Below are 15,348 nucleotides of genomic sequence, written 5' to 3' on the forward strand. Positions count from 1 at the left end.
TGCTTGCTTTATGGTGTGCTCATAATTCAGATGATCATAGCTATCTTACTTCTTATTACTGAACCTCTTCATTTTTGTCCTGAAAATTGATAGAAAACTAATATTGCTCACTGCATTCTATAGTATGATACCTTACATTGTTTCACACTCTGGAAGTATCAAAGTATTTGGGTGAAACTTAAGAATATATTGTTTATATAGCTAAGTTTCCTTTTGAGGTTGGCTTAATTAGGAGATAATATTACATTCCATTCAAAAACACAATTAATTTCCTAATTTCCCTGGTAATATTTAATATGGTTTGCAAAATTGTCAGTTTTTCGACCACTTACAGCATTAGATGAAGTTTCTAGTTTAAGCTGTGTCAGGAGAGGAACTGGTAAAAAGAATAGGCAACTGAATAACATATTTAGTGCTTAGAATGGGCTTGTTCTTTGTTTTGGACGTTTAACAAAAGAATCAGAATGTGACTATAATCAGAGAAATATTCTGATAGCTGTTCTGATGAGTGATACTATCTGTGTAGAGACACTTGGATAAACATTGTTGATGAATCTTTCAGTTTTTGGTACTTTCATCGTTTGATAATTCACAGTATTTTCACTTGTTCAGGGTGATTGCTATTGTTATAAATACTGAGTACCAAAACTGAGCATGTCATAGTGACTTCGAAGGATGTTTACAAAACTCTTAGCTTTGAAGGAAAAAATCAGTGTGGTGTTCTAGTTACCATTGGTATTGTTGTGCTGTATTTTAATGGCAGTAGTTGATAATCTGGCTAAGGAAGCACTAGTGATCCCCCTGGAGCACTGGTGTGGCATTCTGGACTATAGCAGTGCATGCACCCATGGGAGAGCAGTTTTCACAGAACTCTTCTGCCCCCAGAAGAGTTCCCTGTGTCCTGGAAGTCACAAGCTTCCAAGGATAGGGGAGATTGGGGCAAGTCCCCGCTTTTGCATCAGCAATGGAACTGCATCAGTCTGCAGTACAGACAGCAACAACATTTCATGAGAAGTGCTAATGCTTCCTTAAGCGCTCCCCCCTCCATAGTGGCTCATGGAAGGGAGAATGTACACTGACATATGCTGACATTGTTTTTTCCAGCTAATTGGTTATCAAATTGGTTATGACTTTATGAGCAAAAGAAGATATTTTCTCTTCTTTCTAATTTTCCTAGTTGTGTGAAGTAGGGGCAAGCATTTTACCTTTATTAATTGAATTTATTTATTGAATTTAAAAGGAATATTGTCCATATATAATCATTTTGTGAAGTTATGGTCTGTTTGACTTTCATTTCTGTGGAGTGATGTGTGTTTAGGGCATTTTCAAATCTGGAATCAATTAGTGTGTTTAACTGCTTTGGATCAATATCAAAATACAAATTTGCAGAATAAATTCTCATAGTTTAAGGACTCTGATTAAAAAAGAACCCCCACTAATATCAAACTTCATACATAATTTTCCTTGTTACATAAAATACTTATTTTTTCATTGGCTAATGAACATGAACTATTGTTTTGATCAACCTTTTTAGAATAATAGTGTTTATAATACTGGGTTAAAAGAATGATGAACTAAATTGTTGATTTAAGGTGTGGTTAAACCTGTTTGCAAAATAATAATGATGCACCGTTATATCTAACTTCAAAACTGATTAAAAGCATTAAAACCTGGCAAAGCTTCATTTTGGATTGGAGATCCTTTTCATCTGTGAGGAGATTAACTTGTCTTTTTAAGTAAAAGTAATTTTGTACCAAATCTTATATGTGGCTTTGGCTGATGCTGATTTTAATTACTTTGATCCCCCACTGCCCGCCCTGTGATAAGAGGTTTGAACTACTACAAGTGAGATGTTTTAAAATGTGTGGAGGTTGGACCACATTTCTCAATGTTTATTGCTCTGATCATGAGGACTTTATTTTTTCATACTTATTTACATACATTGTTCATCTGTTAGCTTTTCCTTTTTCATTATTAATTTTGCAGTCTCAGCATTTTTATCTAATTTAACATTTTCATATTTTTAAAGGTCCCCAGGTGCATCCAATTTTTCAACTTTACCAAAGATCTCTCCATCTCTATCAAATAATTATAACAACATCAACAACAGAAAGTAAGCAACGCATCTTAAGAACTTTTAATTTTAATCATCCAAGTATGATTTGGAAAGAAGACTGTTTATAATATTAGACAAAGAGCTTGGATGAACTATATTACTGTACAAATGCAGTGATGCCAAGACTTAAAGATCACCTAGTCCCCAGTGTGTTGAGAGAGAAGACTAGTAGAGGAAGATTGTTTTTGCATTGCTTTTTCTTCAGTGCCATGATCCTATAACATACCATAGAGCACCACATCCTGATTTCGAAAAATTGCTTTAAGCAAAGACTAGTAAGAATGGCCTGTGTAGAACAATATTCATGAATATTCTGAACAATATTCAGAACTTACAGCTCAAGTTCCCTTGGTTTGAGCGCCTGGAGAAAAAGATCAGAGACTGATTTTTGTGAACTCAGGTAGTATCAGGATGATATGTTATATCAAGTAACAACTCAGTGAATTACGTTCTTCACTTCTTAAAAAATTGTAGAGGCATATTTTATATGTTTACTTAACACATACTAAACATGAAAAATACTATAATAAAATACTTATTCATCAAATAGCCCTCTTAATTTATAGGATATATACTGCAGGTGCACAATGTTTTCTGCAGTCTGCTGCAAATAGGAAAGCATCTATTAAATAAGATAAATACTTTTTATATAAGTATAATGGAAAAATAGCTAAAGAAACAAATTCAACTTTGTCTTTTAAAATCTCAAAACTTGTAGCTATGAATCAAATGTGAAACTGTTTTGATATTTTTAAGGTAATCACTAAATATTTTATACAATATCTTCCAGTTAAATACTGCATTTATGAGATGGGAGTTTTCGTAAGGGGTGAAGTGGCACTTGTGCTTCTACTAATTGTGAGTAGCCCCAACTCTCTCAGCTAAACAAATACATGTATTTAACTGCAGTCTATTATACTTTGTGTTTGTGTATAGTAAGTGCAGAAAAGTCTCTTTGGTGTGTATAAACAACCTCATCACAGAAACTGATCTTATCCTTTTATTAGAATACAAAGTTTGTGTTAATTGAAAATATATCATACCATCTGAAACCATGGGATAGTTGCCACCTGCTTTAAATCTCATTTTAAAATGGAAACTAAATTTTCAGAGTGAACAACAGAAGTACCCTGGACTTATGTTAAAAGGGGCAACTACACTTCTATTTCATATTCAACAACTGGCAGGCAGGTACTCTTTATGTCTTTAAGTTTAAGGATAAAAATTCACTTTTAGAAGGGAAGGCTTTAGGATTTGCTTTTAATTCAACAAATGTAAGGCATCATGAGAGCCAGTGTGGTGTAGTGGTTAGAGTGCTGGACTAGGACCGGGGAGACCCAAGTTCAAATCCCCATTCAGCCATGAAACTAGCTGGGTGACTCTGGGCCAGTCACGTCTCTCTCAGCCTAACCTACTTCACAGGGTTGTTGTGAAAGAGAAACTCAAGTATGTAGTACACTGCTCTGGGCTCCTTGGATGATGATGATGATAATAATAATAATTATTATTATTTCCAAAACTTAAGGTTTTTATGGAGTTGTCCATCCAGAGGCAAACATGTTGTTATATTTAGAGGCTGTAGCTTAAATAATCTTTGAGAAAGTATAATTCACTTTAGTAATGTAGTGGTCCCCCATCTCCCCCCCACCCCGGAACTAGAATTAATTATGGAAACTTAGTAAAAATTATGGAATTCAGTAGTTGACCATTGCATGTTAAAATACAAAAATATGGGCAGGGCTCCAGAGATGCCCAAATGTACTCCCAAGCATTTGAGTGTGCACATAGAAGCTCTTTATTTCTACTTCTAGCTTTAGCTCCTTGTGTTACATTGGAGGTTTTCCCAACGCCCCTCTAACTTTCAGGAGCATTTGGGGGGGCTTTCAAAGGGATCTGGTGGAGTGAAACTGTGAATCTCAACCTTGTGGAATGCCTGATGTGCACACAGTAGTCCTTGGGTGGCCCATTGGATACTGGCCATGGTACAGTGAATGTGTGCAGTTTCTTCTGGATTTTTCTTGTTTAAAAAATGGGAGATAATTTAATATACTGTGATTTGTCTACTACATTCAGTAAACAGCATCCAGAATAGTTAGTGATGACTAAGCACCATTGAAGTCAGTGAAAAGTGAAATAATTTAGTCATGACTAACTTAAGTTGCTTAAATTTCAAAGGAACTTAGTATGGATGCTGCCCAGGGTATAAATCTGTGCATTTAATTGTAGACATGGAAATAGTTAAATTTGCTTCCCATGTAAACCAATAAATATTAGGAGATATATTTAACTTTACTGTTAAAACGTTACTTACTTCTAATGTTGACTCGTTTATATGTACCTTATGGAATTAAGGGACAGCCTTCTTTTCATTCTTTTCTCACCTGAAAATAATTGTGTTAGGACACTACTTTATGTACCTACCACTGACTTAAATATTCAGCATCACTGACAAATGCTCCATAGCACATTGGTTTTCTTTTCAGCTGTCATCCCAGGAGTTAGGGTATGCATCTGTTTTGAACCTCCCTCTCCATGGTTATTGAAAGTACAGTATTGTGGAGGTTGTTTCTGCTATTTGGTATCATGGCTCAAGACAAAATCAAACCCTCAAATCTCAAGTGAAGAAGAAATCTTGTCAAAATATCCTAGTTGATTATTTAAATGAGAGGAAAGTCCATTTCTAAGCTTATTACAAATTTCTCTTGTAGTATGAAGTATAAAATAAAATGGCTTCACATGAATATTTGTTTTCATAGTTTCAGATAAAAGGTACAGAAAGTGATCGTGTATGCAACATGTTAATGCAGAGGACATAGCTTACTTACCTTTGAATCCTTTTATCTCAAAAATACCTATAATAACCTTCTGTGATATATCTGTGTCATTTAGGCAGCTAAGTTATCACAAATGTGAACGCTTCTAAATGTGGCCAGTATTTAATACTGAGCAACTAAAACAATCTATTGTATGGAACTATCTTTTCGACAATAAAGGTAATGAAACACACTATCTGTGACAGGATTAGATGCTTTCGCGGAGGTGTAAATATGGGGAGAACTTAAAAAGAACTTGGGTCTCTTTGAGTAGTGGTGAATTGTGAGTAGGAAGAGGAGCTCCTGTTTAAACTGGGCATTCTCCTTAACTGTGGAAATAAGGGACTGTGGAAAAGAGCTGCTTCTGGAAGATCAAGTGCTCACTTCTGCATCACTACTAGAATATGTTCACATATGCAAATCTGCAGATATGATAAATTTACCAAACGGTTATGTACTGTTACATGGTATGATTACCATCACTGTGAATACACAATGTCCCTACAGTTTAAATTTAGCTTCCTTCTTAGAACAATTCAGGGCCACCTCCATTAACTTTTGTTCGCAGGAATACATCCACAGCACTCTGCATTCAAGATTTTTGGCATGTCTGTGTCTGATTTACAGTCAGGCACTGGTGTGTCCTTTCAGAATTATGGTTATGACTTGCAAGGACTCTTCTCTGAATGGAAATTATTACACAATAAGCAGCCTATCCATTGCATTCTATGAAAAAACTGCATACACATCACTTTTTAAATGACAAGTTGCATAATTATGTATTATATCTCATTGAAATTCAGATTATATGAGCTGAAGCAGATGTGATGGTAGCCAGTGGTAAACCACTTATCCATGTGAGCATTCCAGGTGTGTGCCCCATTAAGTTTAAATGCACTTAGATATGCTGGCTATTCACATATAGCATTACCATGCCAGTATCTCATCTACCCAGGTTACTGATCACTAATGCTATATTTGCATAGGCCAATGCATGTGGTAAGTTCATTCAAACATGACAGAGTGTTAGTGCTTTACCTATGCTGACTGTCATATCTGTTTTGGGCCTCTGGTGTTTAATAATAACTTTGCCAAAAAAGGCAGTATGATGAATAAGACTGAGGGTATTCAACAAAAGCTATATTCTCCAGCTTACAGAATGATGATACTGTAAAACCATCAAAAATGAAATAGCTGTTCAAGTTGCAACTCTCTCAGATTAATGAGAACAAAAATCCTCTTAAATGGTTTTTACGTACTCTGTTTCAATTCTGGATACCTAATAAAGTAATATAATAGCATAGTGGATTTCTTCCTTTAAGCTAGTAAGACTGTTATGCATTATGACTTTTAAGAAAAATTCTGTGTACATTCCAGTGCATGGATATAGCTCCCTTTTGTGCAGGGGCTTCCAAAATGATTTCAGTCCATATGTTGAACCTCTATCTCAGGCTGGGACAGGCTTCATGACTGAAATTCTGATCTCAATTTCATGGGCCTGTGTTACATTAAAATCCATGGCACTTACATATATAGTATAAGTTGTATTGGATTCTGAACAATCTGATGCTTCATGTGGCCATTTTGCCTTTTATTTGTCTTAAGTATACTAGTTTGCTCTTACTATGCATATTTATAATACATTACCTTTCAACCTGCAAACTCCTTTTCAGTTAAGAAGTATGCTCCATATTTATAAAGTAGGATATAACAGAACAAGTTAGAAGACATTGTGTGCATGCTTTGTCACTCTAGGCTGCCTTCTGCATTTTACAGGCGCATGCTGTCCAGGTGATGAATCTAAAAATAGAATTCTTGATACATCAGGCCAATGATATCATGGTGGCCTCAAAATCACACTCTCGCCTGTGACTAAAGTATGCTCTCCTGGGTTTTTCCTGTGCTAGTATAGTAGTGGCAGAATGTAAAAAGTATATAGACTGTTGGTGCCTAAAACCTGACTGTCAAACTTTATTGAAAAATGAAGAATTGAGTGAACTATAAAGTCATTCCTCTTAAAAGGTAGAAGGGGAGAGGACAAATATAGCAGCCTATTTAAGGTTGTACAGTTTTACACAAAGTGGCAAGAAGCATTTGTTTTTATTAACACTGGGTTTAAGTACAGAATTGAACGATTGAACTTAAGCTGTGTTTTAATTTAGAAAGCCACTAATTTCTGCATTATTGTATCAATATACAGTTATATGTATTTAGTATAACTATAGGTCATGTGACTATATTTTGAAATGTTATGTTTTCTTCTAGTGTGAAAAACTCAAACTATTGCCTCCCCTCCTACACTGCTTACAAGAATTATGACTACTCAGAGCCAGGAAGGCACAATGAACAGCCTGGCCTCTGTGGCTTAAGTAATTTGGGGAATACATGTTTCATGAACTCAGCAATTCAGGTGGGTGTTTCAATGTCATGTGAACCTGCTTACTGTATTGAATTAAACATTTTTTCAGTAGAAGGTGAGAAATAGAAGAATGCTGTCAAAAACTCAGAATATTGCATTGATTTATATGGAATGTTTGTTTTGCATTCAGTAATGACCCAAAACCTCAGGGCATTGAATATTGCAGCTCCCCCTACCACATGCAACTACCAGTGTTCTAATTTTTTTCATCTATGTGTGGAGTGAATTTTGTTCTGGGCAGCAGTATCAAGGAAGTGCATTCAGAATGGGGCCTTTCTGATTCAACTTGAGCAGGACCTAAATTAACTGAGCAGACATCAAAACATGTGTGAACATGCGTACACACACTCACCTTAGAGGGAACACTGACAACCACCTTCCTCTATGGCAGTAACACCTGCCATCAACTGACTTATCATGTAGCCCTCTGCCTCCCTTATGCAATATTGTTGGGCTAGAAATGAAACAGTGGAAGTGATAGTGAGGAAACGGCACTAGAGTACTGGATATGCTCTAGAGCAGGGATTCTCAACATTGGGTCCCCAGATGTTATTGGAATTCAACTCCTATAATCCCTAACCAAAGGCCAATGGGGCTGGGGATTATGGGAGTTGAAGTTCAAAAACATCTGGGGACCCAACGTTGAGAATCCCTGCTCTAGATTGTCTTATGTACTCTACTGCCCTTTTCCATAAAGGAAAAGGTAGAGCAGGGATGTACAACTTGGGCCCTTCTGCAAGTGTCAGACTACAACTCCCATAATCCCTGATTATTGTCTGTTGTGGGTAGGGATGATGGGAGTTGTAGTCCAAAACCAGATGGAGGGGCAAAGGTGTATAGCCCTGAGGTAGAAGATGCATGCCAAATTGGACAATGACAGTAGATGTTCCCACAAAGGAGGAGAAGCTGGAAGACTGTCTCAAAGCAGCTCTTTGCAATCGCCACTCAGCCAAAAAAAACCCAACAAAAACTCCAAAGATAGTGGGATTATCTTGCTATTCCACTGGCACTTCAGTAATTGCTCCTGAAGCCAACCGTTTCACCACGTCTTATATAAAGATGCCCTGGTTTACATTGCTTTCCTTTTGTCCTTTTAATTGCTATTATACAGAAAAGCTGTTGGCTGTCCTGTATAGATTATACCAGGGGTGGGGAACCTTGGCCCTCCAGCTGTGTTTGAACTACAACTCCCATCATCTCCAGCCAGAATTATTGTGGCTGGGGATGGTGGGAGTTGTAGTTCAAAAACAGCTGGAGGGCCAAGGTTCCCCACCCCTGTTATACCTATATAACCTGCTAGATTATTGTTTAGTTTGAGAGGGATTTTAACACCCACTGTAATGGCTATTGCAGTTAAGGTGAGCTTAATCATTAAGCCATGTAGTAACATGATACTGTAGACTTTGGAAAATAATTTGCCTACTTAGCCTTAAAAGAGATTCTGTTGTATGTTGTGTGAAGAGCATCTCCATCTCAGATGGAGACTTGACAGAAAAGTCTGAAAACTAAATTAATTGTGGCCAGTGTGAACACTCATAGACAAATGTTTTATCTACAACTATTTACAGTGTCTGAGCAACACTCCTCCACTCACAGAGTACTTCCTCAATGATAAATATCAAGAAGAGCTGAATTTTGACAATCCATTAGGAATGAGAGGTGAAATTGCCAAATCTTATGCAGAACTTATAAAGCAGATGTGGTCTGGAAAATACAGCTATGTTACTCCAAGGGCATTTAAGGCAAGTATAATTTCATTCAAGAGTAAGAATTTGGTATGGTTAAATTTGATTTTTTAATAGGTGGCATATATGGTAACTTTTCATCTTTACAGTAATTGTCTCTGTTGGAAAGTAAAACTATATTAACCCACTGCTTTATGAAAGCCTCAGGCACTTAAATACTTGTTCTTTTGTTTGGGAGAGGGGAAGCTATGTAACACTTAATCCAATTTTTACTTCTAGTTCTAACAGTTTTTCTCCTATTGTTTATCTTGTTTTCGTAAATTTGTTGCCCATTATTCTTTAACTGGATTGTCATCTGTTGCACTCATAAGAGTGGGTTCTGTGCCTGCATGGGGACCATTCAGGCAGAATTCATTAGCTCCTCGATGTGCCTCACTCTGCCTCTTGCACGTGGTGCACTTCCATTGGTTTTGGCAGTTAGACGCTTCTTTCCTCAGTTCCTTTCTGACCACCATTGTGTTGGCACCTCGGTTTCATGGCTCCTCGATTAGGGAACATTTCCTGAGGGAAAAGAGTGGGAATTTGCTATTAAAATCCTTTGACTCGGACCAGACTCAACTGTGATTAATGTTTAACAGACGATTAAGGAAAAAAAGGACGGGTATTTTGGCACAGACTCAGATGTGTTTCACTGGATGGATAACTTGGCTGCAACTCCTAGAGTGTTATTGGCCACGGCTTGTTTATTCCTACACTTAAGTATTATTATTCTTATATTTGATGGAGAAGAAAAAGTCATTTAAGTGGTGTCTGTGCTGCAAAGCAAAATTTCCTTAGGCAGACAACCACAATTTGTGTTTGCTATGTTTAGGTGAGGGACGTAAAATTTGCCTAACATTTTCTCACCAAACGAGAAAAAATAGAGCACTGTGCTTGCAGGCAGCATTACACAAAGATGTACTGTGACCTGGCGCGCTGAAGTTTAGATCTCCAGTGGAGACGCCTGTGCCTTTGACATCGAGCGCAGCATTGATGACAGTGTTGAGACTCCGAAAGGGCAGTCTAAATCTTTGACATTGGAGGGGACAGTCTTGACAGCAGAAGCACAGTTCAAGAAGCCTAATCCTCCATCAGAACGCATGCATCGGAAACGACACAGATCCAAACATAAAAACTCCAATCCTGAACAAGGTCCAACCCTCTAAAACACGGGCATAAAAGTGTGAAGCCTAAGTGAGATCGGCCAGAGGCTGGGTCCTGAACAACACCATCTCTGACAGGACTCCACTTGGAGCCGGAGAATTCACCTTGACGTCTGAAGAAGTTGGAACTCATGGAGATCAAGGCCACGGAATTGACGCTATAACATCTCGGTCTCGATAGCACCGCCTCAAATTTGAGACCACTCATTCTTTCCTGCTCAAACACCAGCACAGTCTCCTTCTCCAGCGACATTGAGAGCACAGCAGGGGTTGTGACTGCTGCAGTCCCTGATCACATTCAAGCTCGAGGGCAATGAGGATGACATGGAGACTGGCCTGGGATCAAGCAATGCCCAGAGACTAATGCATTTACTTGATTCTGCTGAAAGCACACCTTCGGCATCCACATTCCATGGCTTCATTAGCCAAGGGCTGGATGATGATGACGATATCGATGGACTGACGATTCCGAAGATACCAGGGACTTCCTCATCCAGGGCTCAGTTTTCAATTATCCCTTCAACATCTGCATTAACCTCCCGGTACGTATGCCAACCATATTGGTACCTGCTACACAAGGCAATGTATCACATCCCTGGAAGTCTCTGAGGGATTTCTCAATTACTCAAAGCCTGACACAGACAGGTGGACGGAGTGATGCTCCACAAACACGCCAACAGTCCCCAGGACTTCTGTATGATTACTGTGAGTATAAATTATGAAAGGCTAGTTGCCGGACGTCTACTGTGATGATGCCAGTGGCAACACAAGCTATGCCTCCTAGAAATTACCCTGTGGGTTGCTGGTGCCCACAAGGTAAAGCAGTGCATGCTGTGGTGTGGACCTCTACAGCCACCCAGAGTTGTGGAACCAACCTCTGGTCCACAGTCAACTGACATAGTTGACTGTACAAAATATAACTACTACAGCTATGCAAACTCAGGCTGCACAGCTAGCTGCAAGGCATACAACCACTACATCAGCACAAACTCAAACTGCACAAGCAGTTGCGCAGAATACCACCACTACAATTACGCAAACTCAAACTACACTGAAAGAGAAAGTGTCCACACCTCACAGCCGAGAACGGTGGTTCTTACGGATGACTATGACTTCAATTTCTCCACAGCCAGCTCAGATTCTTCAGTACACTCTACTGATCTGCCAATTAAGATTGTTCTGGTAACAAATATATCAAGATGTGTTCATACCATCACCAGATTGGTGAAATGGCGACAGATCTAAGCTTGGAGCTGAAGAAACAGATTCAGGATCTGGATGATCCTGTATATAACTTGATCAACAACTCAGCCGGTTTTCTTGCTCATGCTCCCAGTGATTTCCAAGGTGGCAAACTCACTATGGGAAGTACTTCAAACTTTGACTCCTGCTTCAAAGTGGCTGGAAAGCATGTACAGGATCCAAGAAGAGGACGACTACCTAGTGAATCATGCAACACTTAGCAGCTTCCACCATCAATCTGACAAGTCATGCCTTAGTATGACACAATGTAACATCGGATCTCTGGGTACGTCGCATAGTTCAGATGAGATATGCAATCGAGTTCAAGACTCTGCCGCCATTCAACGGTGTAAAGTATACACCAGTGACTCCAGCATTGGAGGAAGAGGTCAAGATACTCTTGGACAAGGAGGCAATTTCGCCAGTGGATGGATCAGTGGAGGGTTTTCTACTCCTGCTATTTCCAGATACCCAAGTGTGATGGAAGCATACAACTGATTATGGATTTGCAGTGGTTAAATCTTCACATAGACGTGCGCTAATTTCACATGATAATGTTGCAAGACAACCTTCCTTCACGGGGAGGAATGGCTTGCAACATTGGATCTGAAAGATGTGTATTTCTGCGTCGTAATCTAGGACAGTTACAGGAAATATCTCAGATTCACATTGAGGAGCAAGATGTACCAATACAACGTACTCCTGTTTGGACTAGCAACAGCATTGCAAGTATTTACCAAGTGTGTGGCGGTGATAGTGGCTTATCTGCTTTCTCAAGGGGTGATGTTTTCATACTTGGCTTCTGGTGGGAAGAGAAAGAAATGAGTTAGCTTCACATATATTGACGGTACTTCACCTTCTCGAGGATCTGGGCATCAACGTCAACTGCGGCAAGTCAATGCAGAAGTACAGAATGCTGGGCAGGAATGCCCCAGTCATGTTACCTGTGCATCAGAAAGATGATTAATATTTTCACAGACCACCATGTACAAATCACACAGGAAGTCCAGAAGCTTCCAGTACTCATGGCGTCATGCACTGCGACTGTACATTATGCAAAATTGAGATTCTGCAGCTCTAGTTTCTGACAATTTTTCGGCCAAATGTGCCCATATGCAGCTGACGATGCTTTATTCCATTCTGCTCTCCCTACGGTGGTGGGCAAAGTCAGACAATCTGTTATTGGGAATAGTTTTCCATGTGCCACAAACATTAGCGTGGGTCACGACAGATGCATCTCTGTAAGGCTGGGGCGGGGGGGGCACATTGTAGAGAGCTGCAGGCACAGGGGCTGTGGTCCCCACAACAGCAGCAACTACACATAAATTATTTTAGCACTACTGGGAGTCTTCCATGCCTTTAAGTTGTTTGAATCGTTGACGGGCAAGGTGGTCTGAATACAAGTGGACAATACCACCGCTATAGCATACATAGATTGCCAGGGCAGAATGGTGTCTCGTTCACTGTGCCAGCTGAGCCTGCAGATAGGGCACTGGAGCATAGCTCAAGTTGCATAAAACACAGTAAAGGATCTCCTGAGCAGAACTCAGTTCCACCAGAAGCACCATGGGCTTCATGGTTTCCAAAGGCACTCAGACAAAAGTACCACAAGTGGGAGCTCAATCTAAACCTTAGAACACTGTTCAGAGTGTGGGGAACTCCAGATTTTGATCTGTCTGCAACATCAAAGAACAAAAAATGCAGAAGGTATTGCTCAAGGGTGGGTTTTGGCCGTGACTTGAGGGAAGATGCTTCCCAATTCAGCTGGAGTCGGGTGTTTCTTTACATACTTCTGCCTTACCCACTGCTGAACAAAGTCATGGTGAAACTACTGCAGGAATCTGTAAGCTGTATCTTGATTGCTCCATGGTGGCCAAGGCAACCATGGTTTCCAAAGGCACTCAGACTGTCCAGAGGTCTGCCACAGAAGGCTTCCTGAGCACAGAGATTTGCTGATATAAGACGGGAAAGGTACTACACCCCGATTTGAAGATGCTGAATCTCGTAGCCTGGAAGATCGGCTTCTAAACAAGATACTTTTGAATGATAGAAAGAAGTTAACCAGAAGGAATTATGAGTGGAAGTGGAAAAGATTCAGTGTTCATTCTCAGAAACATGACTTTAAACCAGAACCAGCTTGTGTCAGACAAGTATTACTGTATTTCACAGATTTGAAGAAACAAGCCTTGGCAAATGTCTCTATCAAAGGACATCTTGCTGCGATATTGGCATGGCATGCTGGATGGGATGGGAAAACAGTTTTCTCCCACCTGGAGGCAAAACGCTTTATGAATAAATAACTTATAGCCCCTTGTTCGCAAACCAGTTGAGCAGTGGAGCTTGTCTCTGGTGTTGGCAGCATTAACTGAATATCCATTCGAGCCAATGTCGAAGGGACAATTGAAATGGGTTGCCCTGAAGACAGCCTTTCTCTTGGTGATCACTACAGCATGTAAGGTGAGTTAACTCAATACTTTGCATATTGATGTGCTGCACACAAAATTCCACCAGGACAAGGTGGCGCTCCAACTAGACCCCAAATTCATGCCCTCGGTTGTGTTGGACTTTAACATAAACATTGACTTTGTGTTATCTACATTCTTTAGAAATCCTGAAACGGCCTTGGAATGGTCTCTACATTCTCTGGATGTTTGCAGGGCCATACTATATTACCTGTAGATGATAAAGCCCTACAGAAAAATGAAATGTATGTTTGTGGGGTACAAAGGTAAGAGGAAGGGCTTCCAAATCTCAAGGCAGAGATTGTCGCACTGGATAGTAGAGTTAACCTACCTTACATACAAGTACCAGAAGGTGAATCCTCCTAAGGCAGTCAGGGCTCATTCTACCAGAGCATGTGCAACATCAGCTGCTCACATGGCTGGCATTAATCTAAAGGACATTTCCATGGCAGCTACATGGTCGTCAGCAGTATTCCCTCTAGGGTGTGTACACACGTCTGTGCTCACAAGTTTTTTTGATGTCCGCTGAGTTAATTTTAGGTCCCGCTCAGGTTGAAACAGGAAGGCCTCACTCTGAATGCATGTGTGCACATACTCCCTTGATACTGCCTTCCAGAACAAAACTCATTCTGCACACAGATAAAATAAATTAGAGAGAACACTGGTCAACAGAACATACCTTTTGTAAAGCACTACGATTTAGAGCTTCGCTCTGCAGTGCAGGCCAACTTTGGGAGGAGTGTGCTGAAGAGGGTCTTAGCTTAGCATACTACACCCATAGCCAGAATGACAGCTTGTTAGTCACCCACTCTTTTGAGTGCAATGGATCACGATCCAGATAAACAGGTTGCTTACCTGTAACAGGTGATCTGGAAGTGATCTGTTGCATTCATAAGACCCTCCCGCTGACCCCGCTGCAGTATGCAAATGTACAGTATTAAGTTAAAAGGGGAAAAGAAAGGAGGAAAAACAAGACTTACCTTATGAGGTGGCAAATGATGAAAATAGATGTTCCTCAAAGAACTGAAAAGCACCTAACCGCCAAAACTAACGGAAGTGTTCTAAGTGCAAGAGGCGGAGCTAGGTGTATCGAGGAGCTAATGAATTCTGCCCAAATGGTCCCCACACAGACACAGAACCCACTCTTATAAATGCAACGGATCACTTCCTTATGACCTGTTACAGGTAAGCAACCTGTTTTGTTTTGTTTTTGTTCCCAAGTAAATGCCTATTCTAGCCGTAACAAATTAATGGTATCAAAATCTAGAACCAGAAATGCACCTAAGTAATTTTGGAACCTGGACCTAAATGTCTCCCCCCGCCCTCCCGGTTACAAGTTAAGCATCTGTTTTTAACATATAGGTCCTTGAGAGCACAAACCACCACCCAGGACAGACTAAAGAGGGCTA

At 39.8% G+C, this 15,348-nt stretch overlaps 1 protein-coding gene across 8 annotated transcripts in view; it reads left to right on the forward strand.

Moving 5' to 3' along the window:
* The window catches only part of USP15 (ubiquitin specific peptidase 15), a 91,823-nt gene that overhangs the window by 49,711 nt on the left and 26,764 nt on the right, over positions 1-15,348 (forward strand). For 4 of the 8 annotated variants that reach the window (XR_008308058.1, XR_008308059.1, XM_053253339.1 and 1 more), the window contains exons 7-9: positions 2,030-2,113; positions 7,195-7,339; positions 8,917-9,090. Coding sequence is in view for 4 of the 8 variants with exons in the window: in XM_053253339.1 (XP_053109314.1) it covers positions 2,030-2,113; positions 7,195-7,339; positions 8,917-9,090 (403 nt within the window). In the remaining 4 variants the exon portion in view is untranslated. Of the gene's footprint in view, positions 1-2,029; positions 2,114-2,906; positions 2,975-7,194; positions 7,340-8,916; positions 9,091-15,348 lie in introns of those variants that run through there. The other 4 variants (XR_008308060.1, XM_053253341.1, XM_053253337.1 and 1 more) reach the window with 4 other exon arrangements.

Source organism: Hemicordylus capensis, chromosome 5 (genome assembly GCF_027244095.1).
Source record: "Hemicordylus capensis ecotype Gifberg chromosome 5, rHemCap1.1.pri, whole genome shotgun sequence".
Lineage (NCBI taxonomy): Eukaryota > Metazoa > Chordata > Lepidosauria > Squamata > Cordylidae > Hemicordylus > Hemicordylus capensis.